Source organism: Narcine bancroftii, chromosome 3, assembly GCF_036971445.1.
Source record: "Narcine bancroftii isolate sNarBan1 chromosome 3, sNarBan1.hap1, whole genome shotgun sequence".
Taxonomy (NCBI): domain Eukaryota; kingdom Metazoa; phylum Chordata; class Chondrichthyes; order Torpediniformes; family Narcinidae; genus Narcine; species Narcine bancroftii.
This window is the reverse complement of record NC_091471.1, coordinates 219,084,790-219,109,251: the sequence shown is the minus strand read 5'-3', so window position 1 is coordinate 219,109,251 and position 24,462 is coordinate 219,084,790. Positions and strand designations below refer to the sequence as shown.

The window sequence follows — 24,462 nt, the reverse complement described above, 5'->3', positions numbered from 1 at the left end:
CAATACCCCTCATAATTTTGTAAACCCCTATCAAATATCCACTCATTCTTCTTTGATCCAAGGAGTCAAGTCCTAACATGTTTAATCTTTCCCTGTAACTCAACTCCTGAAGACCCGGCAACATCCAAGTAAATCTTCTCTTCACTCTTTCAATCTTATTGATATCCTTCCTGTAGTTAGGTGACCAGAACTGTGTACAATACTCCAAATTTGGCCTCACCATTGTCTTATATAACTTCAAGATAACATCCCAACTCCTATACACAATATTTGATTTATAAAGGCCAAGATGCCAAAAGCTCTCTTTACAACCCTGACCACCTGCAACACCACCTTCAGGGAACAAATGCATCTGTATTCCCAGATCCCCTTGTTCCTCCGCACTCCTCAGTGCCCTACCATTTACTGTGTATGTCCTACCTTGGTTTGTCCTTCAAAACTGCAACACCTCACACTTGTCTACATTAAACTCCATCTGTCATTTTTTGGCCCATTCTCCGATTTGGTCCAGATCCCTCTACAAGTTTTGAAAATCTCCTTCGCTGTCCACAACACCTCCTTACTGATGACACAAACTTGCTGATCTAATTTACCACATTATCATCCTGATCATTGACGTAGACAATAAACAACAGTGATCCCAGCACCGATCCCTGAGGCACATCACTGGTCACAGGCCTCCAGTCTGAGAAGCAGTCATCCATCACCACTATCTGTCTTCTCCCACACAGGCATTCTCATATCCATTTTACAACCCCTTTATGTATACCTAATGTCTTAACCTTCTGAACTAACCTCCCATGTGGGGATCATTCCTTAGGGAAGGTAACAATCCCAAACATCAATCACTCGAAGTTAGATTTGGCATAATTAAAATTTTATTGAAATAGTGAGCTGATGTCAAGTTAATAGAAACTGTTATTCTTATAAAATGAATCATCATCTTAACAATGTCCAAAGGCATCTGCAGTCACTAAGACAGATAAGTGAAGCGCCATTCCACCTGCAAGTTCAGTCATCTGCAGCTTCAGGGACATTACCTTTATCTTGAACAATGACACAGGAAAGGCAGGGCTAATTAGTCCAACTCGGTGCGAATGAAATGTATCTTTGAATGAACCCTGGGCTGCACGCAACGCCTTTACAGGGCCAGTGATCGAGACAGGAGTAGGGTTCGAATCCTGCACTCTCTGTAAGGAGTTGGTACGTTCTCACTGTGCCTGTATGGGTTTTCTCCGACATACCCGGGATGTAGGTTAATGGGGTGTTAATGGGAGTCCGCGTAAACGGACTCATGGGCCGAAATGGCCTGTAACCGTACTGTCTGTCTCATCTTAAAAGTCTGGGAGCAAATAAGCACCGACCAAATAACTCGAATCACCCAGAGTGGCATTGGTCATTGGGGAAACGATGTGTGAAACTCAATTTACTTTTTCCTCCCGACCTGGGAAGGTTCTGACTGGTTTATAATCCCCACAAACGCCCATTCAAGTCCACATTTCGCGGCTCTCTGGTTACGGATCCTAACTCTCCATCAGTTCGCGGAGCCCTCGGCGCAGCGCCGTTACAGCGCCAGTGACCTGGGCTCGAATCTCGCGCTCTCTGTAAGGAGTTGGTCCGCTCTTCCCGTGTCTGTGTGGGTTTCCCGGCGTTTCCTCCCACCGTTCAAAACCTAGCGGTGGGGGGTAGGTGTAGGTTAATTGGGGGACACAGACTCGGTGGCCTAAAGTCACCGTGCTGGAGGTCTCAATGTATCATGGATAAGGAAAGTCTTGGCCAGGGGTATTGCTAATGCAAACCGTTCGTGGTGAAAGGCGTAATTTTATCCAAAGACAAATCTGCGTCGCCCTCCATCTCGGAAACGGAATCTGTGGCTAACTCGTTGGTGGCCATGATCTGGGACATCCTGTCAAAGATCTGGTTGTCTTCCATGCATTCTATGACATTGGGAAGCATGGTGACATAGGCGGTGACCATCTCCTTGGGGAAGACCGTGTCCTGGTTGTAAGACACCAGCTCATTGCTAATGTTCACCGTCTCCACTTGGTTACCGGCGCAAAGGTCTTGGCAGCCCAGGAGCGTGGAGAAGGCTTTGCGAAATTCGGCGTTGAACGCATAGACCACCGGGTTGAGGGTGGAGTTGGCCCAGCCGAACCATACGAATATGTCAAAGGTGGTGTCGCTGACACAGGGCAGCCTGGAGGCGACGGCCGGGGACCTCCGGTCGCAGAAAGGGACCATGCAGTTCAGAATGAAGAAGGGCAGCCAGCAGCAAACGAACACGCTCATGATGATGGAGAGGGTTTTGAGGACCTTGGTCTCTTTCTTGAAGGAGCTCTTCAGTGCGCTGTGGGGCTGCATCTGCTGCCGGGGACCGCGCATCCTCAGCCGGCAGCTGTGTGCGTGCTCGGCGGCTCTCTCCAGCGACGCGATCCTCCGGATCTGGATCTGGGCGATCTTGTAGATCCGCGTGTACGTGACCAGCATAATGGCCACGGGGATGTAGAAACTGACCAGCGAAGAAGAGATCGCGTATGTCCTGTTCAGGCTGGAGTCGCAGCCCGTCGGCGGGCCGGCGTCGCTCTTGTTACTGGACGCCGGGGCTCGGCCGCTGTGCCACCGGAGGTGCACCGGGATGAAGGAGATGAGCAGCGAGAGCCCCCAGGTCACGGCGATCATCAGCAGGGCTGCCCGGTGGGTCATCTTGCGCTGGTAACGGAAAGGGCTGGAGATGGCCCAGTACCTGTCCACGCTGATCACACACAGGTTCAGGATGGACGCCGTCGAGCACATGATGTCCGAAGCCACCCAGACGTTGCAGAAGCGGCCCCCGAAAGGCCAGTAGGAGGCCACCTCCGCGACCGCCTTCCACGGCATCACCAGCACGGCCACCAGCAGGTCGGACAGCGCCAGCGAGACGATGAAGATATTGGTGACCTTGGTCCGGAGGTGGCGAAAGCGGATCACGGCGGCGCACACCAGAGCATTGCCGAACAAGGTGAATAGGATGAGCAGGGAAAGTAGGAGGCCGGTGAGGACGCGAGTGGCCAGCTCGCTCTCGCCGCTCGTGGCTTCCTCCAGCGTCCCGTTCGACATCACTGCGCTGTCCGGCTGCTAGATCCGACCAGCCATCCCTGGCCCGTGCCGGGTGCCCCACGCCCCTGTCCGGGCCCCCGCCTTCAATGGTCGAGGGCGAGAACGCCGACCGCTCCTTGCAGCGCCCCTGGGTGACTTGACTCCCGGAATCTCCCCCCGCGCAAGCACCGGGACTCGCAACGTTTGCGCGGCTCACCCTGTGCTTCAGTCGGGTGGAGGCGAATAAAACGGTGGAAGTCACTCATGTTTTCGGAGACGTTCTCTCTGGGACGCGAGAAGAGGAAAGTGACGGGGACATCCCCGAAAATTGGCGCCCACTCACTTGATCTGTGAAGATCGATTCACGCCCCCAATACGACGCCTGCAGTCTGAAAACCCCGAACTCGGGCCAGTAAAAAAATACTCCCCGTTTCCTTCAAATCACGGGAATTCCTCCGGAGGAAAGGTTCCCAATCTCTTCAATCGGCGGGAAAAGTGGTCATAAAAGACCCCAGTCCTCATCGGAGACAGTCCTTGTAGTTTCGACTCTCTTCGGTAATACCCGGACCTTTCTCAGACTGGGCAGGGGTAGAGTTCGCAGAAGGATCACGCCGGGATAAACCGCGCCCAGCCAGTGCCGGGCTCATTCATGCCCGATGTGGTGTTTGCCGCACACAGGGCGCTAGTCCTCTGCAGCTGTCTTCTCGTCGACGAGAGAGCGCCACGGGGAGTCTCCGGGCTAGCAAGCGGACGACCAAACAGCGACATCTCCATTTGTCACATGGCCTGAATATATCATGTAATTCGGCAAGGATGTGATAAAACAGCGAAATTTAGCCAGGGTGCAGCGGAACTCTGCAAATCCCAATCCGCAGGTGCTGTCAGGAATGCTTGGGAAAAGAAAATCGGTGCGGTAGGTTTCCAGTGATACGAATAAAAGGCGTAAAATCGTCCTCAGATGTATTATTTCGATTTGGGGGGGGGGGAGGAACGGGAGGAGGGAGAGGTATGTTCGGATCCGTCACCACATACCCCCCCCCCCCCCCTCGAATCAAGAGAAACTCAGCACGCAGGATCCGTGGGAACTGGTATCCACTGTTCGTGACTGTGCGGCGTGAGGCTCCAGTCTCCGACAAAAAGTCCGCTCTTCGTGCACAGTCAACAGGTAGGTAGAACTCGTAAAGAAAAGTTGGACAATGGTCTTTGATTCAAGGAGAAGTGAAGCAGTTTGCATTCACACTCGTGAACACCGAGGGTTACGCTCGTTGCCAGCGCTGACATGGTGTGTGCTTTGAGTCGACCTTCCTGTCTTCGGGAAAGCAGACATGAACACTACTGGTGGGCAAGGCAGCTGGACAACCAACACGCAGAAACGGCGTCAACCCCCACGCAAATGGGCCACAGGGATACAGAAGGGGTATAAAGGGACTCGTGGCTTCCAGCCACCACAATGACCTCTCCCTCGACGCCAGCAAGAATCCAAGAGCTGGTTACAGATTGGAAGAGGGACGGAGCTCTCTCCCTGCTCAGTGGTGCTGAGGCGGTCATTGGAGACATCTTTAGTCTCTGTGCTGTAAACATCTCCTGGTCCGCCCATCTCAGTGCAGCGGCCAGAAAGTGCACCGACACCTGTACTTTCTCAGAAGCCCGAGGAAATTTGGCACATCACCAGCGTCTTCCACGGGTGCACCTTGCCAGGGTGCCTCACCACCTGGGAAACGGCAGAGGGTTATTAATAAACTCAGGGCATGGAGTAAATTCCCCCTCTCCTCCACTGGCTCTGCTCCATCAATTCTGCCTGCTACCTTGGAAAGGCAGCCAGTATAGTAAAATACATCCCTCCCCGGCCACAATAAAAAAAATGATGGGGAGAGGAGAGATAAAGTAGAAGGGGAGGACAGGGAGGGTGAAAAAAAGCTGAAAAGTGATGGGGAGAGAGCAAAGGGCGAAAAAGACATCGGCCTGAAGCGAGAGGAAAGGGAAGTGTTGGAAAAAAAAGACAGAGGGAAAGAAGGGAGAGAGAGTGACTTGGAGTGGGAGGGGGGAGTTAACAAAAACTTGAGAGTCGATATTAATGGCGTCAGGTTGGGCACTGCCCAGAAAGCGCTGTTCGTCCAATTTGAAGAGAGCCCCATTTCGGGGAGAAAGTGAAGCTATGGCCAGACATATCAGTGTGGCAATGGGGTGCGCAATTGTATTGGTTGCCCACTGGGCAACATGATCACCCCGTCTGTGACCAGTCTCCCTGGTGTAGACGAGGACACATCGGGAGCTCCAGAGGCAGCAACTGACCCATACAGATTCGCAGGTGCTTTAATACACAAAGATGCTGGCAAAGTCACGCAGCGTTCATAAGAAACAAGGAGATGTATATATAAATATATGTAAAACCAACGTTACCGCCCTAAACTTTTCAATATTTTTGTAAATTTTATAATCAATAATAAATGATACATACAAAATACAAATTTTATCCCATAAAACCTCTACCCCTATCCCTCCCACCCACTAAACTACTCCAAAAAGAAAGTAAAGAAAGATGGAGGAGAGTCATTAAAGCAGGACATTCAGGTATGTGTGGTGGTTTGGGACCACACCACCATGTTGTGTTGGCTTGAAGGGCCAAATGGCCTACTCCCACACCTATTTTCTATGTTTCTGTGCTGTAAACATCTCCTGGTCCGCCCATCTCAGTGCACATGGGAAAACGTTAGAATACATCCAATCCATGTACAGGCTGCAAACTTTCACAAAGAAAAGGTAATTATTTCGTAAATTTTATGTTTTCCTGTTATCTTCTCTAACAGGATCATGACCTCATCTCCACGTGCCATCGTTAAATATTCAATTTAATCTCATTCTTCTATGTAACTGCAAGACATTTCCTAGCTACTGCTAAGGCCAACCTCAAAAATGCAATTTGAAATTTATCTAATTTTAACTCTAAAGACAATGATTTAATATTACCCAATAAAAATATCATAGGGTCAAATGGAATTTTACATTTAAACATAACTTCCAAAAATTCTTTAATTTTATTCTGGCAAATAAAATTAAGTGAGAGGTTTAACCATCTCACTTAGCCAAACTGAATGCAAGAAGGTTCCTACTTTCTTATGACATCTAAAACATAAATCTGAAGTGACATATTTAAATTTCTTCAATTTCTCCGGAATTAAATATAGTTGATGAATAAAATTATAATGAACCAGTCTGCTTCTCACATTCTCAATTTTAGTCATTCTATCTTCACATATCAGCATCCAGTTGTCTGGAGAGATGGATATCCCTAAGTCCTTTTCCCATTTCGCTCTAGTCTTATCTACATCTGGCTTGGACATTTTAACCTGCAATAAATTATATATATTCGATATAAAACCTGGCCTACCACCATCAATAATTAACCTCTCAAATTTAGATCTTCTAGGAAGACACAAGGTATGCCCAAAATTGTCTAACAGTTAAGCTTTAACCTGATAATAGGTAAAGAGAGTACTCAAAGGTACATCATATTTCTCTCATTCTTTGAAAAGAAATAATATGTCCTACCTCATAACAATCTTCAACCAATTTCATTCCTCTTTGTTCCCATAGCTTCAAAAGTTGATTATTGATCGTAAATGGTAAAAGCTTATTTTGAAGTAAAGGATATTTTACCTTCCGTACCTAAAAGTTCATTTTTATGTATCCATAACTCAAGCAAATGTTTCAATACTGGTAAATTGTAACTACGCAATAACTGAGAATTCCATCAATAAATAAATTGATCCATCCTCTTTTCACCAATCTGAGATAATTCAATAATAGCCCAAACCAAGGGTCTGTCCACTTGAAACATCCTAATTATAAATTTTAACTGAGCTGATTCATAATAATGTTGAAAATTAGGTAGTTGTAAACTTCCCAATGCATATTTCCATGTTAATTTTTGTAGTGAAACTCCAACCATTTTATCTTTCCAAGAAACTTCCTTACCAAAGAATTGAAATCTTTAAAAAATTTATAGAGTATCCAGCATGGAATAGATTGAAGCAAGTATTTGGATTCATGGAAAGATATTCATCTTAATACAATTCACCTGTCCCACCAACATTATTGGTAGATCCTTACACCTATTCATATCATCCTTAATTCTAGTCAATAATTCAATGCAAATAAATGTTCATAATTATTATCAATAATAATCCACAAATATTTAATATGATCAGACCATCTAAACTTCACAATCTGTCTATATGACGAATAGTCGATCTCCACCAACCCTTCATTGTATAGGAAAGATAGTCAGGTAGGTAGAGGGGGTGGCATGGCCCTGATGGTAAACAATGCTATTAAATCACTTGAAAGGAGAGACATAGAGTCAGAAATTGTGGAATCTTTATGGATTGAAGTAAGAAATGGCAAGGGTAAAAAGACCTTACTAACTGTAATGTACAGGCCCCCAAACACCAGCCGGGACGTGGACTGCGAGATTCAGCTGGAAATAGAAAAAGCACATCAGAAGGAGAAGGTCATGATAATTATGGGGGATTTTAATACAAAAGGGGATTAAGAATGTCAGGAAGGTACAGGATCTCAGGAGAAAGAGCTTATAGGATGCCTAAAGGATGGCTTTTTGGAACAGCTGGTCGATCGGCAGTTTTGGATTGGGTGATGTGTAATAAATCTGAGGTGATTAGAGATTTAAAGGTTGTGAAGCCCTTAGGAAATAGTGATCACAACATGATAGAGTTCAGCTTCTAATTTGAAAGGGAAAAGCTGATAACAGGTGTGTCAATATTTCAGTGGAACATAGGGATTTACAGAGGTGTGAGAGAGGAATTGGCTCAAGTTGACCGGAAAAGTAAGCTAGATGGAGGGACAGGAGAACAGAATGGATTGATATTTCTACAAGAAATAAAGAAAGCACAGGCTAGATATAGTCCAAGGAAAAGGAACATTATGAATGGTAAAATGATGCAGATGTGGCTAACAAGAGAGGTTAAAGCTAAAACAAAAGCAAAAGGGAGGGCAGACAGGGGAGCAAAAACTACAGGAAAAGCAGAAGACTGGGACATTTTTAAAAACAGACAGAGAGAGACAAAGAAAGACATCAGGAAAGAAAAGATGAATTATGAAAGGAAATTGGCAAATAACATACAAAAGGATACTGAGTTTCTTCAAATATATAAAATGTATAAGAGAGACAAGGGTAGATATAGGGTTGATTGAAAATGAACCTGTAGAAACCATAATGGGTGACAAGGAGATGGCAGAGGAACTAAATGGATATATTGCATCAGGCTTCACTGTGGAGGACATTAGCAATAAACCAGATATTCAAAAGTCTCCAGGAATAGAATTAAGTACAGTCAGGATTACTAGAGAGATAGTGCTTAGTAAACAGAATGGTCTAGAAGTATCCGGGACAGGATGAGGTGCATCCATGGGCTCTGAAGGAGGTGCCCTTGGAGATTGTAGAGGCATTGGAATTGATTTTCCTCAGGCATGATTCCCAAGGATTGGAAGGTCGCAAATGTAGTTGCACTGTTTAAGAGAGGAAGGCAGCAGAAAAAAGGAAATTATAGGCCTATTAGTCTGACATTGGTAGTTGGAAAGATATTCGAAACTATCCTCATGGATGAGGTTATGGAATACATCGAGGTGCGTGACATGATAGGTCCGAGCCAGCATGGGTTCATGAAGGGAAGATCCTGCCTGACCAACCTAATGGAATTTTTTGAGGAAATCTTAAGTAGGGTGGACAAGGGAGAGGCTGTGGATGTTGTGTATTTAGATTTTTCAAAAGGCCTTCAATAGGTGCTACGTAAGAGGCTGCTTAATAAGACAAGAGCCCATGGAATTACCGGAAACATAATAGATTGGTTGCATCTGCTGTATCTGACCCGACCTTGTTGGTTTTCGTGCAGTTGGATAATCATGTTGAGGAACTTTGGGGGACATCCGATGCGCTCTAGTATTTGCCAAAGCCCTTTCCTGCTCACGGTGTCGAAGGCTTTGGTGAGGTCAACAAAGGTGATGTAGAGTCCTTTGTTTTGTTCTCTGCACTTTTCTTGGAGCTGTCTGAGGGCAAAGACCATGTCAGTAGTTCCTCTGTTTGCGCGAAAGCCGCACTGTGATTCTGGGAGAATATTCTCGGCGACACTAGGTATTATTCTATTTAGTAGAATCCTAGCGAAGATTTTGCCTGCAATGGAGAGCAACGTGATTCCCCTGTAGTTTGAGCAGTCTGATTTCTCGCCTTTGTTTTTGTACAGGGTGATGATGGTGGCATCACGAAGATCCTGAGGCAGTTTTCCTTGGTCCCAACAAAGCTTGAAAAACTCATGCAGTTTGGCATGCAGAGTTTTGCCGCCAGCCTTCCAGACCTCTGGGGGGATTCCATCCATACCTGCTGCTTTGCCACTTTTCAGTTGTTCGATTGCCTTATATGTCTCATCCAGGGTGAGGACCTCATCCAGCTCTAGCCTTAGGGGCTGTTGAGGGAGCTGGAGCAGGGCGGAATCTTGGACTGAGCGGTTGGCACTGAAAAGTGATTGGAAGTGTTCTGACCATCGGTTGAGGATGGAGATCTCGTCGCTGAGGAGGACTTTGCCGTCTGAGCTGCGCAGCGGGCTTTGGACTTGGGGTGAGGGGCCGTACACAGCCTTTAGAGCCTCGTAGAAACCCCTGAAGTCGCCAATGTCCGCGCTGAGCTGGGTTCGTTTGGCGAGGCTAGTCCACCACTCATTTTGGATCTCCCGGAGTTTGCGCTGAAGATGGCTGCATGCGCGACGGAAGGCTTGTTTCTTCTCTGGACAGGACGGCTTTGTAAGGTGAGCCTGGTGGGCAGCTCGCTTCTTTGCCAGCAGCTCCTGGATTTCCTGGCTGTTTTCGTCAAACCAGTCCTTGTTTTTCCTGGAGGAGAAGCCCAGTACCTCTTCAGTGGATTGCAGTATGGTAGTCTTCAACTGATCCCAGAGGGTTTCAGGGGACGGGTCCGTGAGGCGGGTTGCATCGTCGAACTTTGCTTTGAGGTTTGCCTGGAAGGACTGCCTAAAGAAATCTCTTGGTGCCTGCCACATTGACCACCGCCAGTGGGCTGATATCGCCTCAAACCGTGCATCTTGGCGCCTCACAGTTTGGCGGGCAGCAACCTCCTTTGAAGAAGACCGCAGAGCCCACCTCACTGACAAAAGGAAAAGGAGGAAAAACCCAACACCCAACCCCAACCAACCAATTTTCCCCTGCAACCGTGTCTGCCTGTCCCGCATCGGACTTGTCAGCCACAAACGAGCCTGCAGCTGACGTGGACTTTTACCCCCTCCATAAATCTTCGTCCGTGAAGCCAAGCCAAAGAAAGAATAGATTGGTTAGAGCATTGACTGATAGGCAGGAAGCAAAGGGTGGGAATAAAGGGATCCTGTTCTGGTTGGTTGTCGGTTACTAGTGATCGGTTGGGGCCGCTTCTTTTTACAATATATATTGATGATTTAGATTGTGGATTAAATGGTTTTGTGGCAAAGTTTGCAGATGACACAAAGATAGGTGGCAGAGTATGAAGTGTAGAAGAAATTGAAAGCTTGCAGAGAGACTTGGACAGCTTAGGAGAATGGGCGAAGAAATGGCAGATGAGATATAATGTTGAGAAATGTATGGTTGTGCATTTTGATCGAGGAAATAAACGGTCGGATTATTATTATTTGAATGGGGAGAAAATTCAAACCTCAGAAATACAAGGGGACTTGGGGGTGGTCCTCATGCAGGATAACCTGAAAGTTGACTGCCAGGTTGAATTGGCAGTGAAGAATGCGAATACTATGTTGGCATTCATTTCAAAGGGGATTGTGTATAACAATAAAGAGGTGTTGATGAGACTCAATGCTGGGGCACTGGTGAGACCTCATTTGGGGTACTGTGTGCAGTTTTGGGCCCCATATCTTTGAAAGGATATAGGAAGGTTGGAGAGGGCACAGAGGAGGTTTACCAGGAATGAGAAGGCTAACATACAAGGACACTTAGCGGCTCTTGGACTCTATTCATTCAAATAGAGAAGAATGAGAGGGGAATCTCATAGAAACATTTCAAATAGAGTGCATGTAAATAAGAGGCTTCCCCTGTTGTGTGATTCCCGGACAAGAGGGCACAATCTTAGAATTAAAAAGCACCAATTTACAACAGAGATGAGGAGAAATTTCTTTAGCCAGAGGGTAGTGGATTTGTGGAATTCGTTTCCACATGCAGCTGTGGAGGCAGGATCTTTGGGGGAATTTAAAGGGGAAATTGTTAGGGATCTAATTAGTCAGGGTATCAAGGGATATGCGGACAAGGCCAGAACTTGGAACTAGATGGAAAAACAGTTTAACTCAGGGAGGTTTAATGGAGCAGACTCAATGAGCCAAATGGCCTGCTTCTGTTCCTTTCTCTTGTGATCTTTTGATTAAGGTCTAAGGCAAAAACAGGCAAGTGTCTGAATAAAAAGTTGGGAGGAGGAGTCTCTCTCACTGCTCCCCACTTGCATTGCCTCCTCACAGGTGAAGTGTTGCTTCACTTGGAAGCACTGTCTGGGAAAGAGAATATAAATCAGCTAGGAGACTGAGATACAGGAGAACAGATGAATCTCCCTCCAGCGACACCACCTGCTTCACCTCAAGAGACCCATTCCAGTGGTGAATTAACTACCAGCCAGGCCCCTAAGCTGAGCTTTAGTAAGGCCACCCTCCCACCCTGACTTTTCCCCTCCCCCCACCCCACATTTCGATGAATAGAATATAGTGATATTAAGTTACGTTAAATAACTTATATTAGAGGTCTTCGAAGTGGTTGATATTTACACCTGGGGGTGGGTGGACTATCCAAAGGTGGGTCGATCAATGCCGGAGGGGTACCAATTGAACATTTGGGGTCAAAATAATTGTAGATCCTGAGATCCCTGCTCCTGCCCGAGAGCCCGAGGTCCCCGCTCTTGGGGGGAGCCCAACATTCCTGCTCTCGCCAGCGCGCCCTCCCTTCCAGGCCCCTAGGCTTAAGCCTATTCAGCCTAATGGTTAATTTGCCACTGACTCACTCCCAGATGAAGATCACTTCCTTTGCCTCAGGAACAGGACTTGTCCTGGGGAGTTCATCCAGGATGGCAGCGTTGTCCCCGACACGGAATTTCTGGGGAAGAAAAATGGTCTTTCAATTGGGGAGGCATTGGTGGCAGTGCACAGGAGGGATCTAATGGACTTCCTACCAGTGGGAGGCAGGTAAGCTATTTGACCTCAGAGCTAGGAGAACTCCCCTCCAAACAGTGGTGTTCTCCCTCTCCACCTGGCCATTCCCTCAGAGATTATAACTGGTAGTCCTGCTGGTGGTGATACCCTTGTCAACAGGTACTGATGCAACTCATTGCTCATGAAGGAGGACCCCCAGTCACTGTGAGTGTAGCTCGAGTACTCGAAAAGGGTAAAGATGTTGCACAGTACTTTCACAACAATGGCCGTGGTCATGTCCAGGCAGGGAATGGCAAAGGAGAGGATGGAGTACTCATCAATGATGTTGAGGAAATACATATTGCAGTTACTGGAGGGCAGGGGTCCCTTGAAATCCATACTGAGGCGTTCAAAGGGTTGGGTGGCCTTTATCAGGTGTGACTTGTCTGGCCAGTAGAAATGTGGTTTCCACTCTGCGTAGAACCAGCAGTTTCTAGTCAACACCCTGATAACTTCAATAGAGTAGGGGAGGTTTTTGGTTTAGCAAAATGGAAAAACCTGGTGACCCTGAGTGGCATAGCTCATTTTGGCAGAGATCCCCTGGGACAGGGCATCTGAAGGCTCGTTGAGCTTCCCTGGCCAGTTCAAAATCCCATAGATTCTGATGTGGAGAATTGAACTCTCCACCTACAACTTTTTGTTCTTGATTTTACCCCACTACTTATTATTAAACATAAAAGCGACTGCACCTTCGTCAGTCAGAAGGGCAAATCTTTTCCTAGCTAGATAATGCCTCCAGAGTCATACTGCCTCAACAATGGCTTGGGCTTCTTTTTCCATTGGAGTAGTGCCAGATTTCAGAGAATGCGGGAGAAAAAGGCTTCAGGTCTGCCATCTTGGTAAAGAGTGGTGGCTAGGGCAAACTCAGAGGCACCTGAATCAGGGTGGATTCATCCACGGCATGCATTGTAGCTTGGCAATGACTCCTTTGATGTGGGTGAAGGCTGCCCAAGCCTCTTCTGATAGGAGGTAGCTTTCACAAGGAGCTGGGCCTTATCTACAAAATTGGGGACCCACTAGGCATAATGCAAAGAAACCCAGGCACCTTTTCAGGGCCTTGAGGCTGTGGGTCAGAGGGAGCTCCAACAGGGGGTGCATGCAGTCAGGATCGGGGCTGATGACTCCATGCTCCATACACAACCGAGGACTGGAGCTCAGTGGTTACTTGTTACTCACCCAAGATGAAGAATTCAGGAAATTCTGCAAGTCTGGATGACTTGGGTTGCTTTTATTGTATACTCCTTCAGGGGTTCCCACCGATAGGGAAGTCTATCTGAAGGATTTTTTTTTAAAAACGAGTTGGTTGTCAACTTCAGGAGGGTTTGGGGGAGGAACGGGAGGGGGAAAGCATGTTCTGCTGACCATTGACGGCTCCACCGTTGAGTCATCAAGAGTATCAAATTCCTTTGAGTGCACTTGCGGAGAATCTCTCCTGGTCCTTTAACGCCAGCTCCTTAGCCAAGAAAACCCAGCAGCGCCTCCACTTCTTGCGAAGGTTGAGGAAAGTTCATTTCCCACCCTCCATTTCCCTACATTCTATAGAGGATATACCAAGAGCAACTGCATCACTGCCTGATTTGGAAGCTGTACCTCCTCAGACCCCAGGACCCTGTAGAGCAGGGGTGTCAAACTCAAACTTATAGAGGGCCAAAATTAAAACCTTGGACTAATTCGTGGGCCAAACTAAATATTTATTGAAAATTTTCAACAACATCTGCATGTTTTCTCTTCTTTCAACATATGTAATGTTAAACTTTTTCTTATTAAAATAAATGTTTAATAATAGTTTTGGTTAAACTCTTTCCAGAAGAAGCATTAAGAAATGAGGAATAAAATATAGAATAAAGTTTGCTGTAAAACCAGACTTCTTTTCATCTCCTCCACCTTCTGGAGCTTTTGCTTCTCGTTCAGATCCTTATACCTGTCCTGGTGTTTCGTTTCATAGTGTTGTCATATGTTATATTCTTTAACTACAGACACACTGGCTCCACACACAAGACAAACAGGTTTGTCTTTTAAAATGATGAACATATAGTCTGCCTCCCACCTGTCTTGAAAGGTCCTGTTTTCTGTCTTTCGTTTGGCCATTTTTCATAAGGGGTTTATTACATGTGAGTTAGGCGACAGGTCGCAGATACTAATGAAAGTAAACAGAGGAGGTAGGGGCGATTAGCGGACTGATGGGCCAGTGACAACGCATTTGCAAAGCATTCTGGGATGCACTATACTGGCGCGGCGGCCAGCTCTAATACATATTTGATATGATGTTACGGGCCAAATATAATTATATCATGGGCCAAATTTGGCCCACGGGCCTGAGTTTGACATGTGTGCTGTAGAGGATAGTAAAGTCAGCGGGAAAGATCACTTGGGGCTCTCTTCCTACCATGAAGGACATCTACAACATTTGATGCAGGCGAAAGGCAATAAACATTGTGAAGGACTCCACACACCCCTCACGTAAACTGTCCTCTCTTCATGGTAGGAGGTACGTAGCACTCAGGTTCTGGCATCCAGATTGGGCAACAGTTTTTTTTCCCCCAAGCCATCAGGCTCCTTAATTCCCAGAACTTATGTGGATAGTGTACCATGGATTTTTACTGTATATGTCTTAATATTTTAGTATTACAATATTTAACTTCTATTTTAACTTCTATTTATGTAAATATGCTCTGTGGTCCTGGAGAAACACTATCTTGTCTTTACCGTGCGTTCATGGTATGAACGATAAATATAAAGGTGGCTTGACTTGGCCACATTAAAAAGAATACACAGGTTGTGCTGGCATTGGAGGAAAAACTGCTGGGTAATTGTGTGAGGGAAATTATCAGCCAGGAATTGTAAATGGGTACTGAAGCCAGTAGCAGATGGCATTTTAATTGAGGACTGCATAGATAGTTGGCAGCAAACTGAAGTAGAACAGGAGAGATTGGAAGAGGAAGATAAAAAGCTCTGTGAGGAGGTAGCATCAAAGGGGCAGAGGAGTGTGGATTTAGACACTCTTACTGCACAGTAACAAGCCATTCTGGTCCATAAGCCCGTGCTGCCCAATAAACCTACAACCCCTGTATCTTTTGAAGCCCCCGGAGGAAACCCATAGCAACACTGTGGAACATACAAACACCTTGAAGACAGCCTCATTTTGAACCTGGGTTGCTGGAACTATAAGAGTGTTGCACTAACCGTGTAACCAGTATCAGTTGTAGTGTGAAAAGCTGTTAAAGAAAGAACAAGAAAGCTGAGAATGAAGAGGAAGAATTAAGAAAGTGATTTTAAAAACAACAGTACACATGAAAAGTGACAATGGAGATCAAACTGCAAGACCAAAGCTGGGTTCAAGCCTGAAACATCGGTTAATATAAAGGACACTGTTTGACCTGTTGAGTTTCTCCAGCATTGGGTGTTTTTACTAGGAATAATGGGTTTGGATCTGAAAGAGGGAAGGAAAGTGGTGATGGAGAAATGGATTGGAGTGATTTAGCAGATGAAGCAGTCATCTGGTTACGTTGATGGAGGCGAGCCTTCTCCTGAGGATCTTTTGCCAGCAATATAATCAAAAGGAACTGGTCCTACCTTCAGCGCCACTAGCACCCTTAGCTACTCCCAGAGAAGGGGGAGCAGGGGCAGGAATTCAAAACCAGAATATGACACAGTCTACCCCCTATTGGGGGCGGGGGGGAAAGTGCGGGGTAAAATAGCAACTGATGGCTATTTCTCAGGATCGAGGACCTGGTAGATGCACTAATCAAATGTTAGTAAAGGAGAATTGAGCAGCTCCCCCTGTGTTTGCATCCTGTCCATGGGCTGTGTTCTGAGGAGTGACTGGAGAGCATTAGATGGAGTTCACAAATAGATGGTTGAGAAGGTGATTGTCTCACAGCATCAATGAAATGAAAAAGGTGTCGGAGCAGTTTGACCCCACGCATACTGAGGAATGGGTATTTGAAAAAGGAAAAAGAGACACTGAGGCCCATTAAAGCCTCTGGAAGGCTGTTGCCTGGAGAAATGAGGGCGGGGAACCAATTCCAAAAGTCACCCTGCCACTCTAGAGGAAGGACAGAGTCTGAAGAAAGGAAATGGTGCTGGAAACAGGAAGGGTTGAAGGTGGAATATCTAACTGCTACAATGCAGCCTTGAGGAACATTTTAAGAGAGAATGGCTGAGCTTGAGATGAAAGAGAGAGGGGAAAGTTAGGGTTTGTCTTTGGAGGGATCAAATAGGATAAGTCGACAGCAGTGTCAGGCTTCACCAACATGGGTGTGTGATGAAATGGGATGTCCTCTTGTGAATGGTAGGGTCAGGGGCTGCCCTTTTACTTTCTTTATGGGACACTGGAGGGTCCTGAACCACTGTCAACACCACTAAGGTAAATGAAACAAAATGGGAGAGAGAAGGTAAAACTGTCCTTGGTGAACTCATGAGACATTCATTCGTTGGACATGCACCATTGGAAGTTAGACTAGGAGACATAGTGTTATATCACTCAACATTGTTGGTTGAATTATCGAGGGGGCAAGAGCACACACAATAGATTAGGAAGTGATTAAATGGCTTTGTTCCGACCCAGTTAATTGTATAATTTGGTAAATGCCTGTGGGCAAGAATAACACTCACCACCTGTTGATGCCAGTTGGAGAATATCAGGAGAGAATGGTGGAGCCAATCTTTGCCCAGAACTCAGAAGCATTTGCATAGCAGCAGGATGTCTTTGGAAAGATGACTGGGAGTGAGAGCAGACAAGGACCAGACCCCAGACCAATATTGGCTTCTGCAGGAAGCAGAGGAAGATGTCGGTAAAGTAATTCAGAGTTTGGTAAGAGGGAACTAAGACCAGTAGCCTCCACTATTAAATTCACCATTTGGCCAGAAGGAAACCAGATGCTAAATGGAGTCTGGCAATAGACTATCAGGAATTGAACAAACACACCTTTATCACCCCCAATGTAGCAATTGGGTGCACAAACAGTGGTTAAACAAAATGAAAGGGGCACTGGTTTATGGTTTTGCACACAAGTAATAGATTTAGGTCTTTTCCACTAGAAAGAGTCAATACAAGTCTGCGTTGACCTTCCAAGGACACTGGTGTACGTGGACAAGCCTGCCATAGGGATTGCAGAATTTGTGGTTCATGTTTCACCAGCATTTAGAAAAATGGTTTCCAAAGCCTTGATGAAATACCTTGATGAAGGGCTCAAGCCCAAAACATTGGTTATATAGCTTTGCTACATAAAAGGATTCTGTTTGACCTGCTGAGTTTCTCCAGCATTGTGTTTTTACTCCAAACCCCGAGTGTCTACTTCAATATGTGGATCATCTACTTCCACAGCCTGAACGTAGGCAGGAACACTAGCAACACTAAGCAGAATGGCTACAATGATCGCAGGGATTAAAAGTAAACCCTAAAAAGGCACCAGTTATGTTATTTTGGAATGGTCCTAACACTGGGATAAAGAGAAGTTGATAAGCAAAGAATAGAGACTGTTCTGAAAGCACTGATTTCCCCAAGATCTAAAAGGACTGGCACCCTCTCTGCAGCTGCCAGGATACCGTAGGGGTCTCGTTGATGGATTTCCCACAAAAGCAGACCCTTTAATGGGGTTACTGAGAAAGAATTTGGCATGGGAGTGGAAATCAGAGCATACCCAGCCTATCAGAGTTCTGAAGCAAGCACTGGCCACTGCGGCCTGATTGAAAAAGCCCAAATCCAAATGAGTCGTTTTCATCAGAAGGTGCCCCAACAGAAAGGTACCACCCTCTCAGCAGTGCTGTTACAGGACACCCATGAGAAACTAAGACCCAGTAGTGAATGTAACACGTGTACCCCCAGTAGAACAAAACTATGCTTCACGTGAAAAGCAGTTGTTAGTTGCCTTTTGAGCAGTTCCTCACTTCACCAAAATAGTGGGACTTAAGCGACTTACAATATTAACAGAACACATCCCCAAAGAATTATTGTTAGAGGGAAGGATTAAAGATTGTTCTGTAAACCAAGACAGAATTGCTTGGTGGACATTATTACTGGAGGGGAGAAATAAAAAGTGTAAAGGCAGGAACCACTACAATTTGAGCTGACAACTTAGTGCACCAAGGAGAACAAGTTATGATTTGTTTTTAAACGATCCCAATAAATTATGTGCATCTAAGCAAAAAGTTAGGACTAGAAGTAGATCTGAAAAGGAAATTCTTGAGAACAAAGATGGCAAGAGAAATTAAGAACCTTACTTAATCATTTCTGTTGATGGTTCCTCATTCGTATATAATAGAGGAGGACTGGGTGTGGGATATACTTTATGTTGAGGATGAAGATGGTCAAAAATGAAACAGTATAGCCCTTCAGCCCATGATGTTGTACTGACCCATATATCCCTTCCTCAAAAAAAAGTACTAAACCCTCCCTACCCCATAATCCTCTATTTTTCTTTTATCCATGTGTCTGTCTAAGAGTCTCCAAAATGTACCTAATGTTCCACTCCTGCCAAGGCGTTCCATACACACTTCCAGCAGCGTTGTCTCTGCTCCACCCTCAACATTCATTGGAGCGACTTCATCACCAACATCAAAGTACTCGAGATGGCAGAGGCCGACAGCATTGAATCCACGCTGCTGAAGATCCAACTGTGCTGGGTAGGTCACGTCTCCAGAATGGAGGACCATCGCCTTCCCAAGATTGTGTTATATGGCGAGCTCTCCACTGGCCACCGAGACAGAGGTGCACCAAAGAAGAGGTACAAGGACTGCCTAAAGAAATCTCTTGGTGCCTGCCACATTGACCTCCGCCAGTGGGCTGATATCGCCTCAAACTGTGCATCTTGGCACCTCACAGTTCGGCGGGCAGCAACCTCCTTGGAAGAAGACCGCAGAGCCCACCTCACTGTCAAAAGACAAAGGAGGAAAACCCAACACCCAACCCCAACCAACCAATTTTCCCTTGCACCCGCTGCAACCGTGTCTGCCTGTCCCGCATCGGACTTGTCAGCCACAAACGAGCCTGCAGCTGACGTGGACATTACCCCTCCATAAATCTTCGTCCGCGAAGCCAAGCCAAAGAAAAAAAAGAAAAAGATATGATTATATGTACTGGCTGGCCCGCCCTCCAGGTGTCCTTCTCCCTTGGCTTCTCCTTTAGTCCTGCCCATGTGACCCCATAAAGGTCGAGTCCCCTCTCCTTTCCACTCATTCCTAGCCTTGGACTGGGGCCAGCAGTCTCTAGTACAATAAAACCTATCACATCTTTACCGTCTCCAGTCCCTGAACGACCACCTATATCACCCCGGAGTTACAAGGTTGTACCATTTGTCAAGACACTAAACCTCCTGTACTCCATAGAGGCTCTCCGGTCCACAACCAGACGTTGCCAAATCTGCACTGAGTGTAAGCCTTAGTTCTATTGGCCAGAAAAGGCACATCTCATCAAGGCCACCTGCCCTTTTGAATGACTCTGCGCTGATTTAAAGGGCCCCCACCCAACCACAAATAGGAACACCTACTTCCTGACGTTGGTGGATGAATTCTCCAGGTTCCCCTTTGCAATCCCCTGCCTGGATATGACCTCGGCTACAGTCATCAAGGCCCTGAGCAGTATCTTCACTCTGTTCGGGTACATCGACTACATTCATAGTGACTGGGGGACCTTGTTCACGAGTAAGGAGCTGCGACAGTACTTTTTGGCCAAAGGCATAGCTACCAGCAGGACCACCAGCTATAACCCTAGAGATAATGGCCAGGTGGAAAGGGAGAATAACATTGTAGGGAAGGCAATGCTCCTAGCTCTTAGATCCAAATATTTGCCAATGTCCCACTGGCAGGACATTCTGCTCAAAGCCCTCCACACCATCCAGTCTTTACTATGCACCGCTAGTAAATGCCTCTTTGCTTTTCCTAGTAGATTGGCGAATGGTTCCTCCATCCCTCCTTGGCTGACAACTCCAGTGCCGATTCTGTTTCAGAAGCACGTCAGGGGCCATAAGACAGATGCACTGGTTGAAGCGGTGCACCTCATAAATGCAAACCCTGAATACACATTTGTGAGGTATCCGGATGGCCACAAAGACTGTGCCAATACGAGACCTGGCAAGGGCTGGAGACCCTGAGACCGCTTTGCCAGCTATTGACCATGCCACGGACCCAATCATGCTGCATCAGAGCATGACCCTGGAGCCTGAGCTGCCTGCCTTGCAGCCAGACATCCAAACATTTTCCTCCCATGCAGCAGCGGAGGACCCCCCCAGCACTCCGAGAGTCCACCACTGGCACCTCTTCTCAGACAGTCCCTTCAGTGGAAACTCTCCCGTCGGTCCCCTCTCCGGAAGAGCGCCATACAGACACACCGGTTCCACGGTGCTCTGGCAGAGGAGGCCACCCGTGCGGCTCAACCTCTAGCTGGCAGGGGCGTCTGCTTCTCCTGCCCCTTGTATTATCTGATTATACTGCGGCTGTTGTGCTACTGTATTGTTAAAATTTGTTGCTATTATCACCCCAGTTTGTTGATTGTTTTCTGGTGGGTTCCATTTTTTTTAAAAAGGGGGGAGAATGTAGTAATATGATTATATGTACTGGCTGGCCTGCCCTCCAGGTGTCCTTCTATCTTGGCTCCTCCCTTAGTCCTGCCCATGTGACCCCGGGCCATAAAGGTCGAGTCCCCTCTCCTTCCTGCTCATTCCTAGCCTTGGACCCGGGCCAGCAGCCTCTAGTACAATAAAGCCTATCATTCCCCTCAGTCTTTATCTTTGTCATTATTGGGACAACTGGTAACACCCAACAATATATAAAAAAAGTACCTCTGAAGTCTCCCCTACATTTCCTTCCCTTCACTTTGTACATATTGTGGTGGATACTATATTACCATTGGTTACCATCTCCGTATTTATGGCTGGCCCACCTCTGTTTGACTGTACCAGTGACTCTCCCCCTACCTTGGAATCCCCTAATAAAGGTTGTTACGCCCAGACACCCTCCCCCAGAACGAGCCCTGGACTCAGGCCAAGCAACATGAGTGTACATACAGCTTTAAGCAATTAAAAGCTTATCATTCTGGCAACTCCTAGTCTTTGGAGTTATTGATAGTGCATCAATTTTAATTGCTTAAATTTTTTTTCCTCACTATGGACAAATTACTGAGGCCGGACAAACTTGAAATCAATCCGTGAACGTCTGAAATTTCAGACAGGCCTGATCTCTGTCTACTTCAATGACTTCCTACTGGCATCTACCTAGGTTGTTCAATCCGAAGAAGACAAATTGCATCTGCTATTCTCGTGAGTCAGCCATCATGTATACCTGATAGTTAGGAGCTGCACAACATTCACAGCTGCCTTGGAAAAGCTGAAAAGTCAGTACCTGGCTGGGATGAACGAGGTCTATGCGAGGCACCTCATGGCCACACACAAGCAGCAACCCGAGGAGCCAATCAACGAGTGTATTTTGGCCCTGCATGAACTCAGGTGAGGCTGCGGCTGCAGGGATGTTACAGCAGAGACTTATACAGATGAACTCATCTGGGATGCTTGTGTACCAGGTGTCCGATTAGACTATATTCGGTCAAGACTGTTGGAGGAACAGGGCGACCCGAATCTGAGAAGAACCATTGACCTGGAAGCAGCCACCCACAATGTGGGCTCCTCCTCCGGCAATGCAGCTGCCATGTGGGGGACGCAGGTGCCGACATCTTAGGACACAGGATCCCAGGCTGCTGCTGTCGCCGAGCTCAGGCTGCAGGAAGAAGGGGCATTACACAAAAGTCTGTAAGTCAAAGACTCCTTCTCTCCCTAGCAGTGCCACATGCGAGCAGTGGGGCAGCTGCCATGGATGATGTCACTTCTGGCCATGTGCAACAGCACGTGCATGCCACAAGGGCCGTCATCTCCAGGACCATCTTACCGATCAGGCAGCGACTCCACTCTGGCCTCAGTCACACCCGCCCACAGCATGATGTAGCCTGGTATTGGCCTCAGTCACATTTGACCAGAACAGCCCACACTAATTAGCCTGTGCAATGATGGACTTTGAGGTAAGTGGACATGCAATAAACTGCCTGTTCGATGCCGGAAGGATGGGAGTTTTATACACCCCGACATGGTACAGGACTATTCTCTCGTGGTGCACCCAGTGACTTACAGAATTTCCATGGCCTCAAAATCTCAATCAGCAGAGACCCACAGCTGTGTGTGGCACAAAATACAAAGATTTTAAACTTCTGTTAATGCCACAGCTCTGCGTGCCCATGCTCAGAGCACCGATGGCATAGGAATTACTTAAAGTGGTATGTGGGTGGAATGGAAAAAATTGAGAACCACTGGTTTAAACCTTCTTCAAAAGCACAGCAAATTTATCTTCAAGTATGTTAGCCCCAGCCCTGTTAAATGCAACTTATGTAGCCTGTCACAAATTTCCATGAATCAGTTCCTATGTTGCAAGTATCTAAAATCTACACTCCTGACATTCATTCTGCATTAGTCCCCCATTTCTATACTTAGTGGCACACAGTACACAGAAATCCAACTACTTCTGTGGCAGACCTGCTTCTGAAATCTTTCTCTCCTTAAATCTTGTCCTTGTACATTTTATATTATAATGGTCATGGATAAATATCTTTAAAAGAGATAGATTGTGGGGGTTTAGTGTAGGTCACTTCACAAACAGAGTGACACTTCACAAAAGACATCTCATTTAAAATGCAAGAGATTTGCTGAAGCTAGACATTGAGGCTCAAGTTGGCTTTGCGCAGAAGCAATGAAGAATGCTGATCTATTGTGTACAGGCTCAGAAGTACTGATAAGATCTTTCAAAGATTGCAATCCTTGGGAGAGGTTTTTACAAAGAGGGAGGAGGGAGGGAGGGAGAGAGAGAGAGAGAGAGAGAGAGAGATATCTGGCAGCCTTGTTGAAACCCCATTTTGAAGACTGGTTGTGAGTTCTGAGTTCAGCCTGTTCAAAACCCTTGTAGTCCTTACAAGAGGAAATGGGTGGCTAGAGGGTTTCTCCTGAAAAAAGGGAAACAAGAGGAACTCTGTGGTGACCTGGAAGAAGAGTTTATCATTTGGAAAATGCATAATGGTGCAAGTTTCTTTGGCAAGACACTGAAGTGACTGATTGGAGGAAATCAATTTGTGTGTGTCCAACAAGCAACAAATATCTCTCTGAAACCAACAAGAACCTTCCTAAGTGGTAATCATTTAAGTACCAGAGCTTGGTGAAAATTCATAAATGTTAAATTCCGTGCACAGTATAAGAATTGCCTGATACCAGTGAACTTGGAGAAGTGAAAAGTGAATGTGGCCAGTGAAGAGAGAACCTTCCTGAACATATACACATTACATACATGTGCACTTAGAATTAGAAGGGAGGTTAAGTTAGGTTAATAGTAATAAGTTAAGGTTTGAATTTGTTATTCTGTTTGAAGATAATTAAATAACCATTGTCTTGGTAAATTTCTATTGCTGTTGGGTTTTGGGGTCCTCTGGGCTCATAACACCCTATCTCTGTGGTTGTTACTAATATTGACCACTCCTCTGGTTGTTCACCCAATTTCAGAATGTTCTGCATGGGCTCATAGTGTTGACACTTGCTTCAGGGAAGAAACATGCCACCCCAGAAATTACATAATTCCCACCATCTCACCAAAAAAAAACTGCTCGCCATATGCACCCAAGGTTTAACCCTGGTTTGACTTCCCTGGGGGCCCTTCACTGATCAGTAATCACAGCCAAAATGCATCTCTCTCCCTCTACCTTCACTTCCTTGAATAGGAATAAAAAGAACAGCCTCTCTACATCCCCCATCATTGATTGCAACTAAAGCCTCCACCCACCACATTCCCAAATGTTGTTAGTTGTAAGCATTCCATTGAACTGTGCTCCAGGGTATAGAATGAAACTCTTGTTTTTCTACCAAATAAAACCCATGCTACCCTTGCTGACAGTAATTTACCTTGCTAAACTGATGAACCACTCACTGAATTATCTGTACAACCCACCATTTACCTCACAGGCTAATAATGTAAAAGGTGCAATATTGCAGGTAATGTTCAACTAACTCTAGAGGGAAACCAACACCAATTCCCATCCACCAAAAATCCCATGTTGTAATCTTTGAAGCAGTGTTTATAAATTTTACATTATTATAAATAAATGAGAAAGCTCTCATCTTATTCAGATAAA

At 46.1% G+C, this 24,462-nt stretch overlaps 2 protein-coding genes across 8 annotated transcripts in view; both read right to left on the bottom strand.

Annotated features, from left to right (window-relative positions):
* The window catches only part of otop1 (otopetrin 1), a 117,824-nt gene that overhangs the window by 62,731 nt on the left and 30,631 nt on the right, over positions 1-24,462 (bottom strand). For 3 of the 7 annotated variants that reach the window (XM_069926638.1, XM_069926643.1, XM_069926645.1), the window contains one exon: positions 16,923-17,076. The exons of 2 other annotated variants lie outside the window; for them this stretch is intronic. In XM_069926638.1, coding sequence (XP_069782739.1) covers positions 16,923-17,076 — 154 coding nt within the window. Of the gene's footprint in view, positions 1-12,121; positions 12,214-16,922; positions 17,077-24,462 lie in introns of all 7 variants that reach the window. 2 more of the 7 variants (XR_011354167.1, XM_069926639.1) reach the window with 2 other exon arrangements.
* On the bottom strand, positions 1,789-3,069 carry drd5a (dopamine receptor D5a). The gene has a single exon (XM_069922886.1). It carries the CDS (start codon positions 2,875-2,877, stop codon positions 1,789-1,791), a length of 1,089 nt encoding a protein of 362 aa, XP_069778987.1. The 5' UTR covers positions 2,878-3,069.

Coding starts and splice junctions, on each gene's coding strand:
- drd5a (XM_069922886.1), bottom strand. CDS start 2,877: ATGCCGTGGAAGGCGGTCGCGGAGGTGGCCTCCTACTGGCCTTTCGGG.